The sequence below is a fragment of the Megascapheus bottae genome, chromosome 18 (assembly GCF_031878675.1).
Source record: "Megascapheus bottae isolate mThoBot1 chromosome 18, mThoBot2.hap1, whole genome shotgun sequence".
Lineage (NCBI taxonomy): Eukaryota > Metazoa > Chordata > Mammalia > Rodentia > Geomyidae > Megascapheus > Megascapheus bottae.
In genome coordinates this window covers 27070818-27095601 of record NC_143526.1, presented here as the reverse complement: position 1 = coordinate 27095601, position 24784 = coordinate 27070818, and the positions used below count along the sequence as shown (strand labels likewise).

The 24784-nt window shown below is 49.7% G+C and overlaps 1 protein-coding gene across 1 annotated transcript in view; it reads left to right on the top strand.

Annotated features, from left to right (window-relative positions):
• The window catches only part of Ebf4 (EBF transcription factor 4), a 43512-nt gene extending 24127 nt beyond the window's left edge, over nt 1-19385 (top strand). Inside the window, exons 7-17 of the mRNA XM_090352801.1 lie at nt 10606-10687; nt 11392-11509; nt 11595-11728; nt 11819-11945; nt 13333-13421; nt 13538-13603; nt 13710-13887; nt 13998-14186; nt 17148-17345; nt 18314-18389; nt 18609-19385. Of these exons, the coding sequence (XP_090208927.1) occupies nt 10606-10687; nt 11392-11509; nt 11595-11728; nt 11819-11945; nt 13333-13421; nt 13538-13603; nt 13710-13887; nt 13998-14186; nt 17148-17345; nt 18314-18384 (1252 nt within the window). The 3' untranslated portion in view covers nt 18385-18389; nt 18609-19385. The remainder of the gene's footprint in view (nt 1-10605; nt 10688-11391; nt 11510-11594; nt 11729-11818; nt 11946-13332; nt 13422-13537; nt 13604-13709; nt 13888-13997; nt 14187-17147; nt 17346-18313; nt 18390-18608) is intronic.
• Nucleotides 19386-24784: the final 5399 nt, after the last annotated feature.

The window sequence follows — 24784 nt, the reverse complement described above, 5'->3', positions numbered from 1 at the left end:
TAGAACCACTTTAACTTTTTCTGTGTATATGGTACTGAGGAATCAAACCCAGGGCTTGGTACATGCTAGGCAAGCACTCTACCACTAGGCCAAGCTCCTGGCCCCATAATATCTTAATTTAGAATACTCTTGCTAAGATGATAGAAACTTAATTTCAATAGTATACTGGAGTTTCAATACTCCAGTATAGTTCCATTCTGTCTCCCCTGGAGTTGTTGATAAATTTACATCTTTATAAATTATACTTATTGTTGTATTCAGTTTCTGTGTGTGTGTGTGCGCGCGCGCGCGCACGCGTGCGTGTGCGTGTGCACACGCATGCATCAGTGCCAGTACTAGAGGTTGAACTCAGGACTTGGGAATTGCCCCTGAAATTCTTAACTCAAGGCTAGCACTCTACCACTTGAGCTACAGCTCTCCACTTCCAGCTTTTTGGTGGGTAATTGAAGAGAAGTTTCATGGACTTACCTGCTCTGGTTAGCTTCTAATTGCAACCCTTGGATCTCAGCCTCCTGAGTAGCTAGGTTACAGGCCTGAGCCATGGGTGCTCAGCTTCTTTCTTTCTTTCTTTCTTTCTTTCTTTCTTTCTTTCTTTCTTTCTTGTCAGGATTATGTATAGAGGGTTACAATTATAGTAGATGCATTACTTCTCGCACATTGATACTCCTCATGATTTTGTCCCCGTTTCCTTCCCCCCACCTCAGCTCCATTATTTCTTTTTTTTCTCATATATATTTTATTGTAATTAATAGAGGGGATACAGTTATATTCGCCAAATAGAAGGAGCATTATTTCACACACATTTATACCCCTTCTCATGTTTTTGTTCCCATTTCCCTCCCCCTACCTCCTCTCCTTGTTTTCCCCCTTCCCTTTCCTATTTCAAATAAACACATAAATGTATATACAATATACCAGATAACAAGGTAGGATACTGTAACAATATGAGAATAACCAAGGGGCAGCAAAAAAGATGAGAAATAACAGTACATTAAGAACAACATTCACTCATTATATAGCTCTTTTCCCATATCCTGGAGGTCCTTTTAGTTAGCCTCATCCTATATGGCCTTAAGTATCTAGGTTTTGTCAGCTCCATTATTTCTTCAAACATTCTTCCTGCCTCCTTTCCTTCTCTTCTCAGACTCCCATTTTGCACATATTGGTATTCTTCATGGCGTCCCATAGGTTCCTTCATTCCTTCCCCAGAGCCTATATTCAAGTTCACTGATTGTTTTACTTCTGCCACTAAACATATAGGTTTTCCTGTTTGTTTTTGGTGTGGTTTTCATCCTGTCACAGTAATTTTGAATTCTCTAATCCCACCCTGAATCCAGTTAGCACCTGCTCTAGGGAAAAAAACCATGATAAATGTTCAGAAAAAATAGAAATGTAAACAATTCTTTCTCCCCTCCCTCCTCACCCCCTCCCAGCAAGAGTTTATAGAGAAGCCAAAGAGACAGAACATCATTACAGTAAAAATTACATTCAAAATTATGGGGGGGGGCAATAAAGTTTTGGTGAACTCAGACATAGATCAGTTAAGATGATACGTATGACATAATGGGCTAGGGGGAAGTAAAGAGTGCTTTAAGTGGTCTGACACGATCAGAACCAGGAGCCAAACACAGGTGGCCAACACCTGTAATCACACTACTCAGGAGGTTGAGATCTGAGGACACAGTCTGAAACCAGCCCAGTCTGCAAATTCGGAGAGACTTTTATCATCAGTCAGCAAAAAGCTGGAGGTGAAGGTACGGCTCAAGTAGTAGAATACTAGCTAGCAGTGAATAAAGCAAAGCAAGAGCACAAAGCCCTGAATTCATATCCTAGTACTAACACAAAGAAAACAACACCAAAACGAAGAAAAACCCCACTACCTATCAAAGAAGATTTTTCTACAATGATGAAAAAGTTCTGTATTGGCCACTATGGTGCTCAACAACCATGCATAGAAGTTGGGTACTTGAAACGTAGCTAGTGTGACTGAGAAAGTAAATTTGTAATTGTATTTAAACTTAAAAAACCCTGTGTGTCCACCTTATCAGACATCCTAGCTGCTCTGTGGCTTTAAATATCTGCTTGATTGGTCAGGATATCCCTAGAGCTGGTATGGAGGTGGAAGATTCCTACTCATCTGAGGCCCACAGCTCCCTTCCTCTAGCTCCCAGGAGTTGTAGTTCCTCCCTGGTGTGTAGTTGTGCCTGCTGCACAGTGGGCGTTGTTGAGTGATACTGTTGAAACAGGTCAGATGCTAGCCACCTGCCGAGGTAAACTGTGGTTTGCCATGTTAGGGACAAACTTGGCTCTCAGTCCCTTATAGGCTAATGGCTTTTCATTTGTTGCCCCTTCCAGAGGGCCCTTTTGATTCACAACTGCTGCAACAAAACGTTTCCAGATACACACTCAGTTTGGCAATTCCCTTTGAAGTCCCAGAATCTACTGAGGTGGGACCAAGGGTTCCTTCGGGCCACCCAAATCACCTGCTCACCTGCTCATCCTTTCCCTTTGTGTCCCTTCTCAGAGCCCAGAGCACTTCTGGGAGGAGGAAGAGAAGGGATTCAAGAGATTCTCCCATTTGACCTGGGGTCATAAGTCCAGATGCTAGTCAAGGACAAGGGACCCCTATGGGGGAAGGACTTATGTAAAGACCTTTGGGCAGCTGAGGCCAATCTGGGAGCTTGAGTAGCTGAGGGAAGACTAGAGTTGTGGACATTGTTCCCAGAGGACATTGAAGGAGGAGAGGCCTGAGACCCTTCTTGTAGATGGAGGGAGTGGTGAGAGAATGAACTGTCTGCAACTGCAGTGACAGCTTTCCTTTACATCTTGTGAAGTCAAGTGTGATGAGTTTGAACAGTGCCCAGTGCAATGTCTGCCACAGTATCATTTCTGACCCATCCCCTACCACCTTTTCTCCAGTGATTATCTTAGAAATTAAGTGCACCTGAGCCTAGACAGTGGCAAAAACATTCAGTTAGAGCCAAGAACTCCCTGGTGCTAACCATAGTCAGAGATGAACAGAAGCCATGAACCTCATCTGAGGGCCCTAGGATGTCTGGTACATTGAGTATGATGAGGCAGTATTTGGCCTTCTCACTGTCCTCTCTCTTCTGGGTTGCTTGGTGTAGAAGATGCCAGGCCTTGACAATCCCACCCTGCTTAAGTAGGAGATGCCAAGGTCTATGGCCTCGGAGCCAATTCTCCACCCCCTGAGGACTGAGGAACACACAGCTTCGTTCCTTCACAACCCCAAATCACCCACAAACTCGCCTTCCTCCTGGGTGACTTTGTCAGCCTGTCTATCCTCCACTTTTGCTATGTCCTTCCTCCTGCTCTTCCTGTGAAGTCCAATATTTTGCATTCATAGATGCTTCCCCAGACGTGGGGGACATCAGATGTGTATGCATGCCTGTGTCCCGATGGGCACAAATGGGTGTCATGCTCAGGTTCCCCTCAGTCACTGCACTCTAGCCAGTGCCCCACTCCACATGGAGTGCTCAGAGGCCTCCAGAGCAGCCTCTTCTCCTTGCCTCCCCTCCTCTCCCCTCTGGCCCACTTTGGGAAAACTGGAGTCAACTGCCATTCTTCAGGGGTAGCCAGGGGGCCTTGAGCAGTCTCTCCACCCCCTCTCCCCCTCTCCTCAGACCCCATGCCCAGCCCTGAGGTTTGGAGAGCCTGGTAAGTGCCCTATCAACATGTTAATCAAATTACTTAGGAGCTAAAATTGACGCTGTTCATTAATTATACAAGATTATGCTAATTGTGCATGCAAATGCATGCAGGGGAACAGAAGGTGTTCAGGCGCATGGTGGGCCATTAGCATAGAGGATGGGGTGCGGGTGCATTGGCATGCTAATGTATGCGCCCCTGGCTATTTATAGTCCCCCAGCCCATCTGCGCTGTAGCCACCTCTACCCTAGTTGGGGATCCTGGTAGAAAGGCCAGGTCCAGTCCAGGCAGGTGGTGATCCCCCCAGGGACACTCTGTCTTGACTGCTATCATAGACCAAGTCCTGGAAACAGCTTAGGCAGCCTCCATTTGGGTCTGAACTACTTCAGCCACCTCTGGTCCCCCTTCCCTTCCTGGGCAGAGGTCTTTTGCTATCTGCTTTTCCCTGGAAGCAAATCAACTATTGCAAGTGATAGTCAGTGAAGGACCCTGTGCAGATGGCTGTCTCACTACCATGGGTTCTACAGCCCACACAACTCAGGCCCCAAGGTCCCAGCTCACAGCTGCCCCCCACCCCCCAGTCTTATCAGGTTCCACTGGACAGTGTGCTGTCCATGTCATCACCATATTCCTGCCTACTTCTCTTGAGCCTCCAAGATCTGATGCTCAAGATCCAATGTTTTGCCTCTCAAAACAAGTGGCTGCTACAGGAAACATTTGGCAAACAATTCTGCCATACTCTTCACTCTACCTTTTATTTTTATTTATTTATTTATTTATTTAAAATTTGTGTTGGTACTAGGACTTTTTTTTTCCAGCTCAAAGCTCATGCTCTGCCATTTGAGCCACACCTCTTCTGGCTTTTTGTTGTTGTTAATTGGTGATTAGAGTGTCACAGACTTTTCCCATCCAAGTACTAACCAGGTCCGACCCTGCTTAGCTTCCGAGATCAGACGAGATCCGGCGCGTTCAGGGTGGTATGGCTGTAGACTCTCACAGACTTTTCTGCTCAGGTTGGCTTCAAACCACAGTCCTTATTTCTCAGCTGCCTGAGTAGCTTGGATTATAGGCTTGAGCCAGTAGCACCCTGCCTCGTACCACTGCTTCTTCCTTTGGGCTTCCTTTTGGCACCTAAATTCTGTAAGCTGTTGTTTACATCTAGATTCCCCCATGTATGACACATGGAAAGGGTTTAATCAGCCTTCAAAAATAGGTGTATAGGCCGGGAGTTTGGCCTAGTGGTTAAAGTGCTTGCCTTGCATGCATGAAGACCCGGGTTCGATTCCTCGGTACCACATACATAGAAAAAAGCCAGAGGTGGTGCTGAGGCTCAAGTGGTAGAGCTCTAGCCTTGAGAAAATCCAAGGACAGTGCTCAGGCCCTGAGCTCAAGCCCAGGACTGGCAAAAAAAAAAAAAAAAAATAGGTGTATAGAAGAGTGAAGGAATGCATGGCCCAGCATCTGTATCCTGTTCCTGAGTGGGGGTGGAGGGCAGCAGACAAGGAAAACACTGGAGATCGTTCTACCTTGGGCGCTGTTCTGCTTCTTCTGACACTCAGTAGCAAATTTTTCAGGGTAAAAGTTCAAAGAGGCCACTGCCCCCATGCTCCATCGCAGGAAGCAGTGCCAACTTTGGTCTTGGAATATGTACATCTATGTGTATAAATTTAATTTCTTCTCTGCTCCTAATCTGCCTTCTTTTCCCAAGGCATTTGCAGGATGCAGCCGATGTGATGAACCCCTGCCCCGTTCACACATCCGCTGGCTCTATTTCCTCTGTACATCTGCAATGTCCAACACTGTAGCCATAAGCCACCTGTGATCATCTAAACGATGAACATCAGAGCTCACACCTATAGTCTTAGCTCCTCAAGAAGCTGAGATCTGAGGATTGTGGTTCAAAGCCAGCCCAGGCAGAAATGTCAGTGGAACTTTTTGTGTGCGAGGGGGGGCGGGCAGGTCAGTTATGGGGCTTGAACTCAAGACCTGGGAGCTGTCCTGAGCTTTTTTCTCTACGCTAGTGCTCTATCACTTTGAGCCACAGCGCCACTTGTTTTTTGTTTTTCTGGGGTTTTTTTCTTTCCTGGTTAATTGGACTAATTGGAGCTAAGAGTCTGGTGGCCTTTCCTGCTCCAGCTGGCTTTTTTTTTTTTTTTTTTTTGTGGGTCATAGGGCTTGAACTCAGCCCTATGCTCTTCAGCTCAGGGCTACCACCTACCCTTGAGCCAAGCCCCACTTCCCATTTTCTAGTGATTAATTGGAGATAAGAGTCTCAGGTCCTTTTGTGCGCAGGCTGACTTTGAACTTTGATCCTCAGATCTCAGCCTCCTGAGTAGCTAGGATTACCGGCATGAGCCACCACGTCCGTCCCCAGCTGGCTTTGAACCACAATTCTCAGATCTCAGCCTCCAAAGTAGCTAGGATTTATAAGCATATGCCACCAACTCTTATTTTCTAATTAAATAGCAAAAAGTTAGAAGTGGAGGGGCTGGTAGTTTGGCCTAGTGGTAGAGTGCCTGTCTAGCATGCATGAAGACCCAGGTTCGATTCCTGGGTGCCACATACATAGAAAAAGGCAGAAGTGGTGCAGTGGCTTAGGGCAAAACACTAGCCTTGAGGAAAGCCCAAGGACAGTGCTCAGGCTCTGAGCTCAAGCCCAGGACTGGCAAAAAAAAAAAAAAAAAAAGAAGTGGAGATGTGGCTCAAGTGGTAGAGTTATAGCAGAACAAGAACTAGTGCCCAGTTCCTGAGTTCAAGCCCCAGGATTGGCATGTACAGACAAATGCACATACACACAATACACACATGAAAAATTTAACAGGTAGGTCCTTAGGTGGGTATTGGTGGCTGATGTCTGTAATCCTAAAATCTGTGGATTACAGTTTGAAGCCAACCTGGTTACTAAGGTTTCGTGACACTCTTATCTCCAGTTAACCACCAAAAAAGCAAGAAGTGGAGCTGTGTCTCAAGTGGTAGAATGCTAGCCTTGAGCCAAAAAGCTCAGGAACAATGCCCAGGCCCGGAGTTTCAAACTCCACAACCAACTGACCCACCAAAAACAAACAAAAAATTAGGTCCTCTGTCACTACATTTCAACAGCTGCATGTGGCCAATGGAGATCGTTCTGGTATAATTATAAAACACTGAAATCTAGAGCTGTGAGTTCTGAGAATTCTGTAGGGGAAAACTCAATCCAACTCTTCCTGTTCCTAACAATTTTCTCTCTGGAAGGGGGGGGGGGGTTGCAATTTCAGCCCTAAGTATCTCTCAGAGAGCCAGGGAGGAAAATATAAGTGATAAGTTTTAGCTGTGTAACTGGATTTCTGACTCTGGGATTCCTAGAAGGCCTGAGATGGGGATTCTTGTGAAAGTGGGTTATTGGAAGATGAGTCTTGGGAGAAAAGGTGTGAGGGAGGCCTGCTTTGGGGCAGGGAGAGAGAAGAGAGAGAGAGAGAGAGAGAGAGAGAGAGAGAGAGAGAGAGAGAGAGAGAGAGAGAGCGCACTTGAGAGGAAGGTCTAGCTTGTCAGTCCCATGGGGTGGTGTAGAATGTGGATGGCCCAGTTATCAGTCCTATGTGACGTCAGTGTGTCATTAGCTGTGGGCTGCTGCTAGAAGGGATTTTCTTCCCATTGGGAGTAATTTTCAGGTAGAGAGTTACTCAGCTGTAAGCTCTTCAACTGGCAAGCCTCACGGCAGCTGAGGAATGCCGGGATCCAGGCCCACACCACCCCACTGTGCAATCCCTGAGCACTGGCTTCAGAAGAACAGCTCATCCTCACGCAGCTCTCCACCCTCGGCAAGCCCTGAGTTCAGTGGTGAGCTCCTGTCATTGCCTCCACGTTTTCCATCTGCTGCTTATTGCTTAAAGCAATGAGCTGAGGGCCTATTCCTCATGCAGTGCTGGCATCCCTAAGAGGCTCCGTGTGAGTCTCGTATTTGCCCTTGAGTCATATTCAGCCCAGAATTTGCTTTGGCAAGGAATATTCCATTGATGAGGAGGCTCTCTTTAATTTCATTTAAGCTGTTGTTACTGGGGGAAAGAAAAAGCTGGGTACCAGTGACTCATGCCTGTAATCCTACCTACTCAGGAGGCTGAGACCTGAGGATTATGGTTCAAAGCCAGCTCAGGCAGGAAAGTCCATGACACTCTTATCACCAATTAATCAACTCCAGTAAAAGAATTCCTTAGTGGAACTGTGACTCAAGTGGTAGAGCACTAGCCTTGAGCAACTTAACATTTCCTAGGTCCTGAGTTCAAGTTTCAGAACCAGAAAAACAAATTAATGGATGCCAGTGGCTCACAATTATATTTCTAATTACTTAGGAAACAGAACTGAGGATCCCAATTCTAAGTCAGGCTGGGCAGGCAGCTCCAAGAGACTCTTATCTCCAGTGAACCAGCAAAATATCAGAAATGCATGTCTGGCTAAACTGGTAGAGCACCAACTTTGAGCAAAAAAGTCACACAAGAGTGCAAATCCCTGAGTTCAAGCCCAAATACTGACACACACTCACACACTCAACAAAATTGGCTGTTCAAGGTAACCCTGGAGAGAAAATGCCACAGACTCCTTTTTTTTTGCCAGTCCTGGGCCTTGAACTCAGGGCCTAGGCACTATCCTCGGGCTTTCTCAAGGCTAGAGCTCTATCACTTGAGCCACAGCACCATTTCTGACTTTTTTTCTATGTATGTGGTACCGAGGAATAGAATCGGGTCCCCGTGCATGCTAGGCAAGCACTCTACCACTAGGCTAAACTCCCAGCCCCAAAGACTCCTTTTAAAATATAGCCAGCAAAGCTGGGTGCCAGTGGCTGATGCCTGTAATCCTAGCTATTTAGGAGGCTGAGATCTAAGGCTCGCAGTTAAAAGCCAGCCTGAGCAGGAAAGTCCATGAGCACTGTGGCTCAAATGGTGGAGCACTGGCTTTGAGCAAAAAAAAAAAAAATCTGAGGGACAGCACCCACTCTTTACTGCACACAAGTCACTTAACTTTTCTGTACGCTGGCGGGCTTTGTGGGTATCTGGTTGAGATGTAAGTGTTTCCTATGAGATTACCACTAGATACAAAGATGTGCTAATGTGCTATCTGTGCGGAAAACAAAATAAAAGGGCCTTCAAAGGGGTACCAGCTAGGAGGGCTGAATCTGACAGGTGACAGTCTGCACAATGTCTACAGTGGGCAGAGACAGGGCCCTGGGTGAGGTGGGGGAGGGAAGGTATACCTCCAAGGAAGTGGCTGCCACCAGCGTCTCATTAGTGGCTGCTCTAGAGACAGCTCTGTTCCATGGCTGGTACCCAATCCTTTCCACTACTGGAGGAGCTCCCTTTGAGGACCAAGCTTACCAAAGCTTCCTCTGAACAGGAAGTTTGTGTTGGCAGACTTTGGCAGTAACTCTAGTAAATTAAATGGATGTTCAAGGGTGAGTGTACAAATAACACAGGCATAGCTATTACATATAGGACTTAAAGTTCTCCCTCTGGTTTTAGAACTTGCCCATTGTTTACTATAAATATGCTTCTATATATATTTGGTGCTGGTGGCTTCACACCTATAATTCTAACTCCTCAGGAGCTTGAGATCTGAGGATCATGGTTTGAAGCCAGCCCAGGCAGGAAAGTCCATGAGACTCTTATCTCCAATTAACCACAAAAAAGCAAGATATGAAGCTGTGGCTCAAAGTGGTAGAGAGCTGGCCTTGAGCACAAAAACTCAGGAATAGTGCCCAGACCCTGAGTTCAATCCCCAGGATTCTCTCTCTCTCTCCCTCCCCCCCCTCTCTCCAGAGATAAGAAAGCTTATGGGACTATGGAAGCCCACATAGTGGCCCTGGAGCCTGTGCCACATGCCATGACCAGCCACAGATTTTGGCCTTGCCCTCTACAATTGTAAAGGGCATTCACCCAGATGCTCACAGAGTCACATAAAGGCTAAGGCAAACATTGACAATGATTTGAGTTGACTAAGTATATAACCACTGGAAACTGTTGGTGATTATCTTCCTGGACTGGAAGACCAAGTGCTTGTGTACTTGTACATCAGGTGGCTTCATCACAACCTATCCTGGGCTTTTCCCCAATATGGTATGTGAAGAAGAATACAGTCATTGGTATCACTCTGTTCAGTGTGTGGCGGGTATGTGCTGTGTATGATAAGGTTGTGAATGTATACAGGAGCACAGAATGTATGCAAGAGGGCTCTCATCTACATGGGGTGTGCAATGACTGTGTTTTGGATACTCGTATATAACAAAATGCATACTAATGTATATGCCATATCCTTCCTGTGCACAGCCTCTGTAGGGTATGTGTACACTCTGCTTGGTGGGTATACACTCACAATGGTTAGATTAACATCTGTGTGATGAGTTAAGCCATAGATACAGAACCCCCGTGCCACACCCGTGTAATGGCTATCTCTTGTAAGACTATATGACCATGCTGTGTAAATGGCATACACATGTGGGTAATGGAATGAGCATTCTCTGGGAGAGAGGAATGCTCTGTGACTGATGCTCTGTGTGCGATGGGTACCGATGGGAGCTGGTCTACATTGTGTTACGTTTACATTGGGTAGGTGTCATAAATGCATGTTGTATGTAGAGTATCATCAGATGTGTGGTGGGGATGGCTTGTGTTGTTGAATTTACAAGTGTATACTGGGCATCCTTTTTGTGATGAGTATGTGTTGAATGAGTGTGGTAAGCACACTATATACACCAGGTGGGCTGCTCCCAGTGTGTCTGGGAGATATTCTATGGAGTGAGAAAGTTCTTATGAACAGTCTAGCCTGCATCAGGCATTCCATGTATATGGCTAATAAGGGGCATGCACCTGTGCAGTGTGGGGGGCAGGGAAATCACCCTGCCAGAAAGGGGCACTTACATTTGTGTCTAGAACCCACAGATTCTCAAACCCACCAACCTTGCTGTTTCAGGTTCTTCCTCAAATTCTTCCTCAAATGCAACCAGAACTGCTTGAAGAACGCAGGGAATCCCAGAGACATGCGTCGCTTCCAGGTGGGTTTGGGGAAGAGGCTCCATTGGCAAACCCATCTGTGCCTGATAAGAGGGGGAGAGCAGATTGTGGCTCTGCCAAGGCAGGTCTCTGCCCAGCCCTGTGCCATCCAGGGCCTGGTGCCTGCTGGGGGTGGGGCAGCTCCATCTCAACTTAAGCTGGCTGCCAAAGGGAGGCTTCATTAAAGTCCCACTTAAGAAGATGCTAATTGTGACATTTTTACATGATTAACGACCCAGGTAATTTGCATAGTGTGAAGCACAGAACAGCTGCCCCTAGCACATCCCCAGCATACACACACACACACACACACACACACACCTCCCAACACAGGGGGATAGTGGGAGAAGGCAGCCCCAGTTTCCTCTCCTGAGCAGGGTGGAGGCTCCTGCTGATGGGTTGGAGAGCTCCCTGTGTGCACATGCACTATGGGTAGGGCCTGGGAGGTTTTGTGCCAGGACAAGAAACCCTCTGCCCAAGGAGCCAGGGTTATTTTTTGTTTCTGTTTTGGTTTGTTTTCTCATCCCTTTGAATGTGTCTAACTCCTAGGAGGCATTTCATCTGGGGGTCACCTGATCTAGCTGGCCCTGATTTCACCAGCCCCCTCTCCCCACCCAGGGACCCTGAATTCCAGCATCCTGACACCCTCAGGTTGCCACTTTCCCACCCCAGGCCCTTTCCAAACTGACCTTGGCTCTCCACACAGGTTGTGGTGTCCACGACTGTGAGCGTGGATGGACACGTGCTGGCTGTGTCTGACAACATGTTTGTGCATAACAACTCCAAGCATGGCCGCAGGGCACGCCGCCTGGATCCTTCTGAAGGTCAGGCCCTCCAGCCCAGCCCTGGCGAGTCCCCAGTCCCCACCTTGGCGCGGTCCCCTGACCTGGGTCCTCTCCTGCCTCCCAGCTGCCACCCCCTGCATCAAGGCCATCAGCCCCGGGGAGGGCTGGACTACGGGAGGCGCCACTGTGATTGTCATCGGCGACAACTTCTTCGACGGGTTGCAGGTCGTGTTCGGAAACGTGCTCGTGTGGAGCGAGGTGGGCCACCCCCGCCAGTCTCCCTCCGGGCCTCGGGGCTGGGCCCTTCCCACGGGACGGGACCTGCAGGCCTCCCCTCTCCCCTCGCAGCTCATCACGCCCCACGCCATCCGGGTGCAGACACCCCCGCGACACATCCCCGGGGTAGTGGAGGTGACCCTCTCCTACAAGTCCAAGCAATTTTGCAAGGGAGCCCCTGGCCGCTTTGTCTACACAGGTAAGGAATCCTGTAGTGCCTCCAAACTGTTCCAAAAGTGCAGTCTACCATGTGGCCACGCCCCATACCCAGGCCACGCCCCGACGGAGGCCACGCCCCCAAGCCACGCCTGCCCGTAGCCTAGGCACCATCCTTTTCCTAGCTGCTGAGGAGCTCACATCTGCACACGCGCACACACATACACACACACTCTTCCACAACACCCATGCAAAGACATGAGATATGTGGTAGATTCCTCTAGGCCAAGCCCCTGGCTTCTCCATGTCACACCACCCCTTTCACAGGTAGATTAGTGAGGCTCTACTTAACCCTCAGGGAGCTGAGGTCTATGCTTGGCCATAGAGTGTGTGGATAGATGGCAGAAAGGAAAGAGGGTCGTGAGAGAAGGATTGACCTATGTAAAACTTAGGAAGGGAGGGCTTTATGCTATTTGGACAACTCAAGGAGATTCACTACATCTGGAGTTGGAAAAGGAGGAAGGAGAGCTTTAGGACTGGTAGGTGGGGAAGGAGGGACTGGATTAGGATGGAAGAGGAGGAACAAGGCCTGGAGAGGCAGAAGGGCCGAGGAGCCATTCCAGTCTGCTGCATCCTCCAGCCCTAAGTGGCAGTTAAGCCCTTAGGTGGTGGTCCATCCCTAGGTGCAAGGGGTGTGTGCCTCTAGTGGTCAGGCAGTGTGGACAGTACCTCTGAACCATAATAAATGGAACGTGTGTGTGTCTGTGTCTGCTAGTATTAAGGCTTGAAAAAGAGTAAGTAGGTGTGTACCACACCTTTATTGTATAAGGTTGACAAGAACTCTACCGCTTGAGCCACAGCTCCACTTCCAGCATTTTTCTGGCTAACTGGAGTCTTACGAACTTTCCTGCCTGAGCAGGTTTTGAATTGCCATCCTCAGATCTCAGCTTCCTAATTGGCGAGGATTACAGGAGTGAGCCACCAGCACCCAGCTATCAATAGAACAACAACAATAATAATGTGATGTGACCAAATGCAGATAGGAAATTCTCCTTAGGGTTCTGTCCCTAGAAAATAAACAAGCTTGAAAATCTTTGGGGTAAGTGCGGTGTAAGAGACAGGGTGTCCTGTCATAATCCAGGCTGTGAAATCACGATTGCCTTGTCTCTACCTCTCAGGTGCTGGAATTACAGATGTGCGCTACTCCTGGCCTCAGTTTCCTCCCCACCCCTCAACTCTAGTAGGATCGTACAATGCATGTGTTCTGAGAACCTGGCACAGAGTCTAGTTGGGCAAATACTTGCTGCGTGAAAGACCAAACAAGGACTTAGGCCACCCACAGGGAGGCCTGCAGGGAACTTTGGGGATTGGTAGCTTGCATGCCTTTGATGTCGCCCGCGTGCCCTCCAACCCCCCTCCTCTCTCCCCAGCCCTGAATGAACCCACCATTGATTACGGATTCCAGAGGCTGCAGAAAGTCATTCCCAGACACCCCGGAGACCCGGAGAGGCTGCCCAAGGTACTCCAGAGGGGTGGGATGGGGAGTGAGGGTGTCGGGAGGGTCACGGCGGCGAGGAGGGGCTCCCCCGGGGCGGCCCGTCCCTCCTCCGTCTCTGTCTCCTCCTCCGTCCTCAGGAAGTGCTGCTGAAGCGGGCGGCCGACCTGGCGGAGGCCCTGTACGGAATGCCCAGCAGTAACCAGGTATGAGGCCGGCTGCGCCCCGCGCCGTCCCGCTCCCCCCCCACTCCGCCCCCCCCCCCCCCCGTGCCCGCGGCGGTCCCTGCCCCGCCCTGCTCTGTCTCCGCAGGAGCTCCTCCTGAAGCGCGCGGCCGACGTGGCCGAGGCTCTGTACAGCGCCCCCCGCGCGCCCGCGCCGCTCGGACCCCTGGCGCCCAACCACCCGCACCCCGCCGTCGTGGGCCTCAACGCCTTCAGCAGCCCGCTGGCCATCGCCGTCGGGGACGCCACGCCGGGGCCCGAGCCTGGTGCGTCTCGCCTCCCTCCCCCGCCCCACTTGCTCTCCTCGCAATCGAGGGGCGCCTGGACGGACCTCAGCTCTTCCAGCGCCTCTCCGCTGACCTCCGGTCTCCCGCAGGCTACGCGCGCAGCTGCAGCAGCACGTCTCCCCGCGGGTTCGCGCCCAGCCCCGGCTCGCAGCAGAGCAGCTATGGCAGTGGTCTTGGGGCTGGCATCGGCGGCTACGGCACCCCAGGTGTGGCCGGCCTTGGCGTGCCCGGGTCCCCTAGCTTCCTCAATGGCTCCACCGCCACCTCGCCCTTCGCTAGTGAGTGTCCCCCGCCCGCCCGCGGGGAGGGAGAGCCGAGGCCTGGGGAGGTAGAACGGGACCCGGCTCATGGGGACGGGGGACACCAGTGCCAGTCTCGGGCCCCCCTGGTCTTGCCATGGGAAGCCCCAAAGTTCCCGCTCCATGGGACCAGCCCCTGCCGTCCGAACTCACGGAGCCCCTGGTTCCGCGGCCAAACGATTTCTACCACCTGTAGCTTTCTAGGCCGACTTCAAGTTCACACCCCGCCTCTCGCCCGTGCGCCCTCCCCAAGCCTGCTTTAATTGCGGGCAACGGGGCGGACACCCGGTGCCGCCTTTTGGTTTTTCCGCTGGGATTTGGGAAGGAGGCTGGCGCCCCCTCCCGGGCACCTCTGGAAACGCACGGCTCCTGCTGGCCCCCCGCGCGCCCCCAGCAGCCTGACGCTGCCCGGTGGGCGGTGGTGGGGTTGGCTGCTTGTAACAAATAGGAGAGTCAGGCTCTGGGGCAAGTTCTGAGTGCACAGGCCTATGTTGGGAATCGGCCCCCATTCGGAATCAGGAGCTTGCCTATTCAGCAAGTTACTTCTTTGCACTTTGGTTTTGAAAGTAAAAGAGGATGGATTCCATCCCCATGGACGTGGCTGTTGTACATGAAGAAGCAGACAGAATGAATTCGTTCAATTCAGGAGGAATGTGTAGTTAGGTAGGTCCAGCTTCCTCTGTGGGTGGAGTCCTTCTGGCTTCATGGGGTGGGGCAGATCAGAATGAGGAAGAGGTAGTCGGGTGCTGAGGGCTCATGCCTGTAATCCGCACTACTCAGGAAGTTGAGATCTGAGGATCACAGTTCAAAGCCAGCTCAGGCAGGAAAGGCTGTAAGACTCCTATCTCCAGTTAACCACGAGAAAACCAAAAATGGAGCTGTGGCTCAAAGTAGTAGAGCGTGAGCATTGAGCAGAAGAGCTCAGGGACAGTGCTCAGGCCCTGAGTTCAAGCCCCATGACTGAAAAAAGAAAAAGATGGCCTCTAGAGGTCATGAGTTGAGGACATTCAAAGATACCTTTGTGTTTTGAATGGCCCTCTGGTACTTTGAAATTCCAAAGGAAGCTTATCAGGCATTTGTTCTGTGTCTACAGTGAACAAAGCACGGAGCTTGGAGATTGCTCTGCCCTTGCTTACTGGCAAGAAACTCTCACAAGAAATTTGTCCCTCAAAGCCTCGGATGCTGTAGGGACCAAAATTAGTGAGAGCTGTGTAAGAAGGAGCAGGTTGTGTCTACAAGTCACTCTCTTCTCCTTCGCATGTCCTCTTGTCTGTCTGGTTGAAAACAGACTTGCCTGGCTTTCTTTCCCAGGGACCTGTATCCTGGGTGCTGTTCTTTCTGACTAGGGGTTTCAACTTGGCATATCCTTCTGGAGATCCATGGAAAGACATCTCAACCAGCATCCACACAGGGGATAGTCGTGCCATGTCCTTCCCAATGACTCTCCTGCCCTGCCCTCCTGTTTTGCTTCCCTTTGGTTCTGGGACAGTGGCCTTCTAACCTCTCCCCAGGTTTTCCTAGGATTCGAATCTCCACCACCACCACCACCACTCCCCCCCCCCCCCCCCCCCCCCCCGCCGCACTGGACCTTCTCCTACACATACAGTGCAGCCAACAGTGGAGGAAGGTGCTGCTCCAGGGACAGAAGCCAAACCAACTGAGGTCTCCCCATGCAGCAAGAACAGGAGTTCTGGAGCTGCCTAAGCTCCGTGTCTAGCATCAGCCAGGATACCCCTGGACTCATCTAGAGGCCAGTTGCTACTCATAATATAACCCAGGCCCTATCCACTGCTCAGGGAAGGATACTTTGTGACACAACTGCAGGGGGTATCTTCTCCATTGAATTTCCCAGAACATTCCTAAATGATACTAGAACTGCCACAGCCAGAAGCCAGGGTCTGCCTGGCTCTTCACTTAGTCCTCTGTATCAGCCATCAGCAACCCTAGAATGCCCCACCATGTCCATTATGACCAAGCTATGAAATATGGCGGTAATCATCTCTGCCCTTGGGAGATCTGGTACATTTTCTAGTATTGGTTTCAAGTGCTCCATAGGGTTCTGTGACCTTACCAGCTACTAGTAAATTTGATCTTAAAGGAGATAGTGACCCTGAGCTAAAGACATTTTTGGAAGTTGTTGATGACATCATTGTATCAAATTTAGAGTGAGACCTAAAGCCTCCAGGTAAAACCTGTATGCAAAAAGCTCTCTTGGTATTCCCAGAAAGACAAGCTGAAGCCCTGAGTGGCAATAGAATTGGATAACAGCAAGCTTTGACAATGTCACTTCCCTGCTTTTCTTTAGAATTAACCAGCTAGACGTGAGAGATATAAATCTTCATGGTATAGAATAGAGATGACAGAGACAGCATTAAGCTAAGAAGTATCCTGGGAATGGGAAGCAGAGAAACAGACCGTTAGCAGGGGATATTGGGGAGGAGAGCATATTGGTGGACCAATTAGGATACTTGTGTGAGCCATGATCCTTGACAGAGAAGCTTTGTAACAGAAACTTGTAAGTGCTCTAAACTTCATCCCTGACTAATCACCCTGCTCTTATGACCCTTGAATTTTTCATTCTAGCTTTGGCATCTCAGGGCCCTTAAATGTATCTTTACACCTCAGAATCCCAATGGTTTTCAGCAGAAATCTCAACCTACTCATCTGAAGCTCATGAGACAGGGCTTTCTCTACTGTCTGGTTTTTATCTGGTCTGACCTGTCATCTTCAGCTGTAAGAGTCTTCAGAACTCCCCAAGATGGCCCCGGCTGACCCAGGACCTTCCCCAGAGAGATCTGAGCCTGGAGTGTGGTCAGGAGCCCATCGGGGCCACTGCCCTGTGCAGAACCCCAGCCTTGGTGCTCACTCTGGTGCTGTCTCCCTGTTGTGTCTCCTCCCACCCTCCCTGCTGCAACTGCCCCTCCCCGCCCCGACCCGGAGTCATGCCCTCTAGCCCCCCGCTGGCGGCTGCCTCCTCCATGTCCCTCCCGGCTGCTGCCCCTACCACCAGCGTCTTCTCCTTCTCGCCTGTCAACATGATCTCCGCTGTCAAACAGAGGAGCGCCTTTGCCCCTGTGCTGCGCCCACCCAGCTCCCCACCCCAGGCCTGCCCCAGAGCCCACGGAGAGGGGCTTACAGGTGAGCCATCCATAGTGCTCCCTAGTGGCCGAGGAAGTACTCTGTGTAAGAGGTCTAGAGAAGCCCATCAGGACTCACTTCCAAAGCCTCACAGCTAGACGTGCCAGGCTCTCCCTGGACACTCTCATCTGGCCACTTGGCCAAGGGGACAGAGACTGAGCTCCCATGGTGAGAAGGCCTAGAAACCATCCCAGTAGCTCACCCCTAACCAATGCATCCCAGAGCACAGACCCAACCATCTCAGAGCTGGAGGAACTCACATGGACTGCATGCGTTCTTCGTGTGGCCGCCAGAGGGCAGCACACCAGTGTGTCTGAATTCTGCATACACACAGAAGCTCAAGTAGGGTAGGCAGGTTGGGGAAGTGGGGAAGGGATACATTTGGCTCTCATGTAGACAGCAGACAATGCTACTGCTGTGTGCATGTGTCAGTGCTCTGAGGCTGGCCTCTTTCCTTACTGACTTGGTCCTTACTCATTTGCTTCTGTACCTTGACCCAAGTGTTCAGAAAGAGATAAGCCTGGTGTCCAAGGCACAGAGGGGAAGGAACAGAAATGTAGGTTGAGCCAGATGCCAATGGCTTACACCTTTCATCCTAGCTACTCAGCTAACCCTAGCCGGGAAAGGCCATGAGCCTCTTAGCTCCACTAAACTACTCAGAAAATGCCAAAAGTGGTGCTATGGTAGAGGGATGGCCTTGAGCAAAAGAAGCTCAGGGACGGTGACCAGGCTTTGAGTTCAAGCCCCAGGACCAGCAGGGAAAAAAAGAAAAAAGATGTGGGCTACACCTCCTGAGGCCTGCGGGGTACCTCTCACTTAGCATCTGCTGTGTTGGCCCCAGATCAAGGCGGACAGCCTGTAGGAAGTGCTGTATGCTCTGCCAACTGTTTCTAGCCCAGTGAGGGCCAGGCAGGCAGGGTCATCAGGCTGCCCAGGGCTCAAGTCCCCTTTCTCCTTGGTGACCGCAGACCAGTCTTTTGAGGATTCTGACAAGTTCCACTCTGCAGCCCGGGGCCTCCAGAGTCTGGCATACTCCTAATAATGGTAGGTATCTGGCGGGCTCTTGCCTGTTCTGCTGACTCTGGGATCGGTTTTCTGTCTCAAAGGCCTTAGGAGAGATGGGGAGCTGAGTCCAGGCCTCCCTCTCCAGGGCCCAGTATATACTATGTGCCAGCCAGGGCACATACCCACCCCAGTGTCTTGAGCTGGTCAGGATGCGGGCAGTGGCTTCCTCCAAGTCCATCTCCTCCTTTTCCCCATCAGGTCCACAGGCATTGTCCCCACTGAGCCTGGACTGGAGGTCCCTCTGGGATTTGCACTCATGCCCTGGATAGCAGCACAAGGAGATACAGGACTGTGGGCAGACCTCAATCCCTGAGCTGAACAGGGAAGGCCTCCCTCCTGCCCCCGCCCCGTGCTCAAGCCCTCCTCAGCCCGCAGGTGTCTCTCACCTCCCTTTCTTGGGGCAGGTTGGAAACCCCAACACTGTGCTAATGCTCCTAGCAGGAGATTATCCGGGGAGGTGCTGGGGTGCTGCACCTCACTCACTGGGTCAGTTCCTCTGGAAGAGATGGTTTCTACAGACCAGGGGTGTCAGGGAGGAAAGCAGAGGTTGGGGACCATGGGAAATAGCACAGCTCAGGGAGAGGTAACCTACAAAGGTCCTATTTGTATCTGACCCATCGCAACTGGCCCAGCACCCCAACTTCTCTCCAGTGAACAGAGCGGGGCCCAGCAGCCTCAGGAGGCCTACCAAGGCTCCCATGGAGCTTTCCACAGCCATCGGACCCTACGGCTGTGCTGCCTCTACCTCCTCTGAGACCTGCACACCAATGCTTGCCGCATCCTGCCTCTCCTGGGGGCTTGGTATGGAGGATGTGTAGAGGGGGTTTCAGGTCTCCTGAATTTTGGGTCTCACTCCAGTGGATGAACTAGGATTCCCCACATGCATTGACTGGCTGGCCCCACGGAACGGTCTGGCTGTCCCCCCACCCCCAAGTGGCTTCATCCACCGCTCTGCTAAGTTTGGAGAAACTGGAACAATAAACCAGATTCAGGTGGCCATCTGGCTTCTCTTGCCTGATTCCTTGGTGTGGGTCTTATTTTCTCAGTGGTTCTGAAGTTTTCATGGAACCCCTCTGACCCCCTACTGCTGGGCAGTGTGTTCTTGTGCCTTGTGTTAGGAATATGAAGGAGAACAAAAAAGGAATAGGCCAAACTCGATCAACGGGTGAGAACTGTTTATTGCATAGACCTTCCCATGGTTTTGGAGGTTGCTGGAGGGACTGGATTTGGGAGTGAACTTATATATAGGGATTAACAAAGAAGCAGAAAATTAAAAACAAAAATGGACACCTCTTGGGGGGCCCAGGGTAGAATCCTTGGCTTAGGCCCAGAGTGGAACGCTCCAGCTGGGGTGAGGGGCTGTGGTCTCCTGGGGCCACGGGCAGTGTCCTTGGCCAAGCCCAGAGGGGAATAACCTACCTGCAGACAAGCATGTGGTCAGGCCTTTTCCTGTGCACCTGGTGTCTTGCTTGATTTGGGGAAATAAGGCAGAAATGAACTCATTACTGTGGGCTTTTGAAAGGGCCCCACAGATGCACTGAACAATAGTCCCCACCCATGCTTGCTCTTGAGCCCACACGGGAGAGACCATACCTGGTGTGGGCAGGGCAGCCTTTGGCTCCCAGGTACCACTTTCAGTTTTTTTCTGGTTAGCTACCTCCTAGGAGCAAGTGAGGAAAAAAGACAAGCACAAACATAGATTACTCTAAGTCATTCTACCTTAGTCGAATTGTCCTTAGCCATTTTTTTTTTTTTTTTTGCCACTCCTGGCTTGCATTCAGGGCCTGGGCTCTATTACTGAGTCTCTGTGCTCAAGGCTAGCACTCTACTACTTGAACCACAGCACCACTTCTGGCTTTTTCTGTTTATGTGGTACAGAGGAATTGAACTAGGGCTTCATGCATGCTAGGCAAACACTCTTACCACGAAACCACGTTTCCAGCCACTAGCCATTCACATCTCAGTTTCTTAGCTATGGGTCCCTTTTATTACTAAAAATCCAGAGGACACTGTGAGCTAGGGGCTCACTCCTATAATCCTAGCTCTTCAGAAGGCTGGAGTATAAAGATCATGGCTCAAACCCAGACCTGACAGGAAAGTCCATGAAACTCATCTCCAGTTAGCCACCAAAAAGTGAGAGCTAGAGTTGTGGTAGAGCATCAGCCTTGAGTGAAAAAGCTCAGGGACAGCACCTAGGCCCTGAGTCCAAGCCTTAGGGCCAATTCCCGCCCCCCCTTGCCTCTCTCTCTCTCTCTAGAAAAGCCCTTGTGAATAACTGGTCCAGAAACTTTTCCTTCATTCACTTTTCAAAGCAAGGTGTCTAGACCCTCTGCCCTGATTCAACCACGGCAGAGGAACATGGAGAGGGCTCTGGGTTCAGAGCTGGAAGAGAAATTGAAAGCAGGAAGGTGCTGGGTGCAGATTCCTCACAGAATCCACAGAATGGAAAAGACTTCTTAACTGCAAAGATGGAGTGGCTTCCCAGCAGGGCAGTAACAGAAACATGACTGGTTTTCTCCATTCCTTTTAAACCATTTTATTTGTTGGGAAAGAAGGAGCCAACTATTTAAAAGGGGGAAAGAAAAATGCCATCTAATAGTGGGTTTGTTGTTCCTTTGGGGCCCAGCATCCAGCATCCTGGTTCTTCAAAGCCTCTCCAGCTCCCTGGTCTTCCAGCCTGAGAATGAAATCTGCTCTAATGTGTTCTTGGCTTGGGTGGCAGGAGCCTTCTGGTCCTCCTGTCTCCCTCCATGAGCACAGTTCCTGAAGGCTTGCCTTGGAACCAGTGAGGAGCTGAAAACCCCTCCGCTCTGGCTCTCTTCCCTGAGTACCTTCCTTGTGACTCTGCCCTTGACCTGCCCCCACCCCCACTCCTTCATGCACCCATGCACTCACCCAGAGTGGGGTGAGTCCTCCTTCAGGTGGATGGGGGAAGTTGCTACCACTTTGGGGCTGGCACTTAACTCAAGTCCAGCCAGCCTTGGCTTCTGTGGTAAAAGCCAGTTTGTCTGGGCCATTCCCCAGGTCCCTCTTTGGAGCTGAGCCTAGAAGTTCACCTTGCCAAGATAAATTGTGGCTGCTTCTAAAATGTGGGAGTATGGCTGCTGGGCCGGCCCAAACTTGGTGAGTTTGTCAAATGGGGTCCTTGCTGGTTCCCCATCGTAGAGTCCTGAAAGTTCCCAGGATCAGACCAGGTCAGGAGCAGATATTAAGGGACTACCAGAAATCATTCTGTGCCATTGAGTGAAGCGGAGGTGTCCCCTCTCTGGGTCCTGCTTGAAATCAGAGAAGTTCATCATTAAGCTTCCATGATGGACAGAATTCCTAGCAGCTCAGAAGTAGAAAGTGTTAGAAGGAAGTGTCTGCGTCTGTATGTGCCTAGTGTGTGTGTATGTGTGTGTGGGTGTGTGGGTGTGTGGGTGTGTGGGTGTGGCTACATTGCCTTTAGATCCACAATTCATCAGCATACATCATAGCCCATTCTAGGAGGTGGGAGTCCCTGAAAGAGCGTAAAATAGGGGTGAACATGGAAGGCACTTTCTGGAGAAAAGGAGAGAAGGCCTCAGGACAGAATAAGGAAAGAATTAAGTGACAATGTGACCTTGAGGCAAGACTAGCTCTGGAACTTAAAGGGTACCTCATATAAACCCTTCTTGTGAAATGGGGGGGTCCATCAAGTCATTGCTGCAGGCTGCTAGAGTGGAGTAACGCAACTCCGATTGTGGTTCAAAGCCAGCCAGGTAGTCTATGAAAATCTTATCTCTAATTAGCCTCCAGAAAATCAGAAGCGGCACTGTGGCTCAAAATGGCAGAGGACTTAGCCTTGAGCAAAAAGTGCTCAGCAACGACACCCAGGCCCTGAGTTCAAGCCCTATGACTGACCAAAAAAGAAGAGTTTCATGGAATTTCTAACTTTGAATCTCAATTGTTAGCTCTCAGTCTCCTGAGTAGCTAGGATCCTAGGCATGAGCCACCAACGCCTGGTGCATACTAACTTTTAATAACTAGCTTGTTGATATCAATAGTGTTTGTGACTGCCCTTGATATAGGTATATACAAAGCTTTGGTTCTGTGGCGCTTCATTTCCCCGTGTCCTTTGTGCTGGAATTATTGTACTAGCTACCTTTTCTGCGTTGGGGGCTACAATAGTTGTAGGATAAAATTCACAGCTTTGGACCAGGAGTTTGGCCTAGTGGTAGAGTGCTTGCCTAGCATGCACAAAGACCTGGGTTTGATTCCTTGGTACCACATACATAGAAAAAAAAGCTGGAATTGGTGCTCAAGTGGTAGAGCTCTAGCCTTGAGAAAGTCCAAGGACAGTGCTCAGGCCCTGAGCTCAAACCCAGGACTGGCAAAAAAAAAGTCACACCTTTACAATTTGTCTATTTAAATGCCTCAATTCAATTGCTGTTAATGTATCTGCAGATATGTATCAACACAGTCCATTTTGGAACATTTTATCATCTCAAAATAAATAAATAAATAAACCCTGTTGCTTTTAATTTCCATCCCCACTGTCCCATATACAACAAGACCCGAGCAGCCATAAATCTCCTATCTGCCTGTATTGAACACTTTCATAAAAATGGAATCATACAATGTATGGCTATAGTAAGTCTTTCCTTAGTACAGGGTGTTTAGGGTTCATTTAGAATGTAACACGTGTTATTACTTCTTTCTTTTTGTTTTCTTTAACTTTTGCATCCAAATATAACAGTAAACTCAAGGTGTTTTTTTTTTTAATTTTTGTGTGTATGCTGGTAGTGGGGTTTGAACTCAGTACCTCCTTATGGGATAGCCCAGTTTTAGATATTGTGAGAACCCAATTGTAGATGTAGCTTAAAGAAAGCCATTTTTTTCCCTCAGTAACCTCTATCCTAAGTCCTGAGCCTTTTCCCAAAATTAGGTGACTCAGACCAGCCCTGATCACTGTCCTGAAACTGTATGTACCTCCGGCCTCCAGCTGCACAGGCAGAATGCTCACCGCTAGGGCCTGACCACAATTGTTGACTCCCCAGGCCAGGCCCAGCAGCAGCTGCAGAAGTGCTCACCTCTCACCCCTATCCCTAATGGCACAGCAGATTTAGGATCTGTGAATCCACTAGCTTGCTTGAGAAACTGCCTTGCTTTCTATGGGTGATTTTTGCCTTTATATTCCCTGCCCCATGAGAGTCCGGACCACTCTTCGTTCTGAGACCCTGAAGTCCAGGATAGAGCAGTTGCCAGGTGGCTAATCAACTCCCTTGTCATCTTTAACCACGTCCCCTTCTCCACTCCTAGGTTACTTCCCTTACACTCTTACTTGGCTTTTTGATGGTTCGAGCTGGAATCTCAGGAACTTTCTCTCTGGGCTGACTTTGAACCAAAATCTTCTAGGTCTCCACCTTCTGAGTAGCCAGGATTACAGGCATGCATCAGTTGATTTTTAATTTCTTTTTTTTTTGTTGTTGGTCATGGGGTTTGACCTCAGAACCTTGGTGCTATCTCTGAGCAATTTTGCCAAGGCTAGTGCTCTACCACTTGAGCTACAATCCAACTTCCAGTTTTCTGTGGTTAATTGGACACTTTTCAGCCTTTTGAGGAGCTAGGATTACAGGCATGAACTACCAGCACCCAGATCTGACCATATTTTCTCATTTTGTGATAGAGCCATTTTATTGGCACCTTGTGGTTTTGATTTGTATTTCTATAATGATTTGTAATGTCATACTTTTTGCATATATTTTTTGACCATTTTTACATCATTTTTGGAGAACTGCCTATTCAAAACCTTTGTCCATTTTTGTGTGTATATCAGTCCTGGTCTTGTGGTTTGAACTCAGGGCCTGGACACCGTCCCTGAGCTTTTTTGCTCAAGGTGAGCACTCTACACCATTTGAGCTACAGCTCCACTCTGCCCACCCCGCACTTTTTTTTTTTTCTGGTGGTTAATTGGAGGTAAGAGTTCCACAGACTTTCTCTTAACTGAGCTGGCTTTGAACTGCAATCCTTAGGTCTCAGCCTCTTTGGTAGCTAGGATTACAAGTATGAACCACTGGCACACAGCCCCTCATCCATTATGTAATTGGGTTACTTATACATACATTTTTTGCAATACTGGATAGGGTTTGAACTATGGTCCTCACACTTCTAGACAGGTACTTTACAACTGGAGCCATACTATCAGAACTGAGTTGTTGTTGAGTTCTTGTTCTTGAGTTACCAGAATTCTGTATATGTCTTAGATATGAATCCCATCAGAGCCTACACAGATGGTTCATACCTGTAATCTAGGTACTCAGGAGGCTGAGAGCTGAAAGTTGAGAGTCAAAGCTAGCCTGGACAGAAAAGTCCATGAGACCACAAAAAGCCAGAAATGGAACTGTAGATCAAGT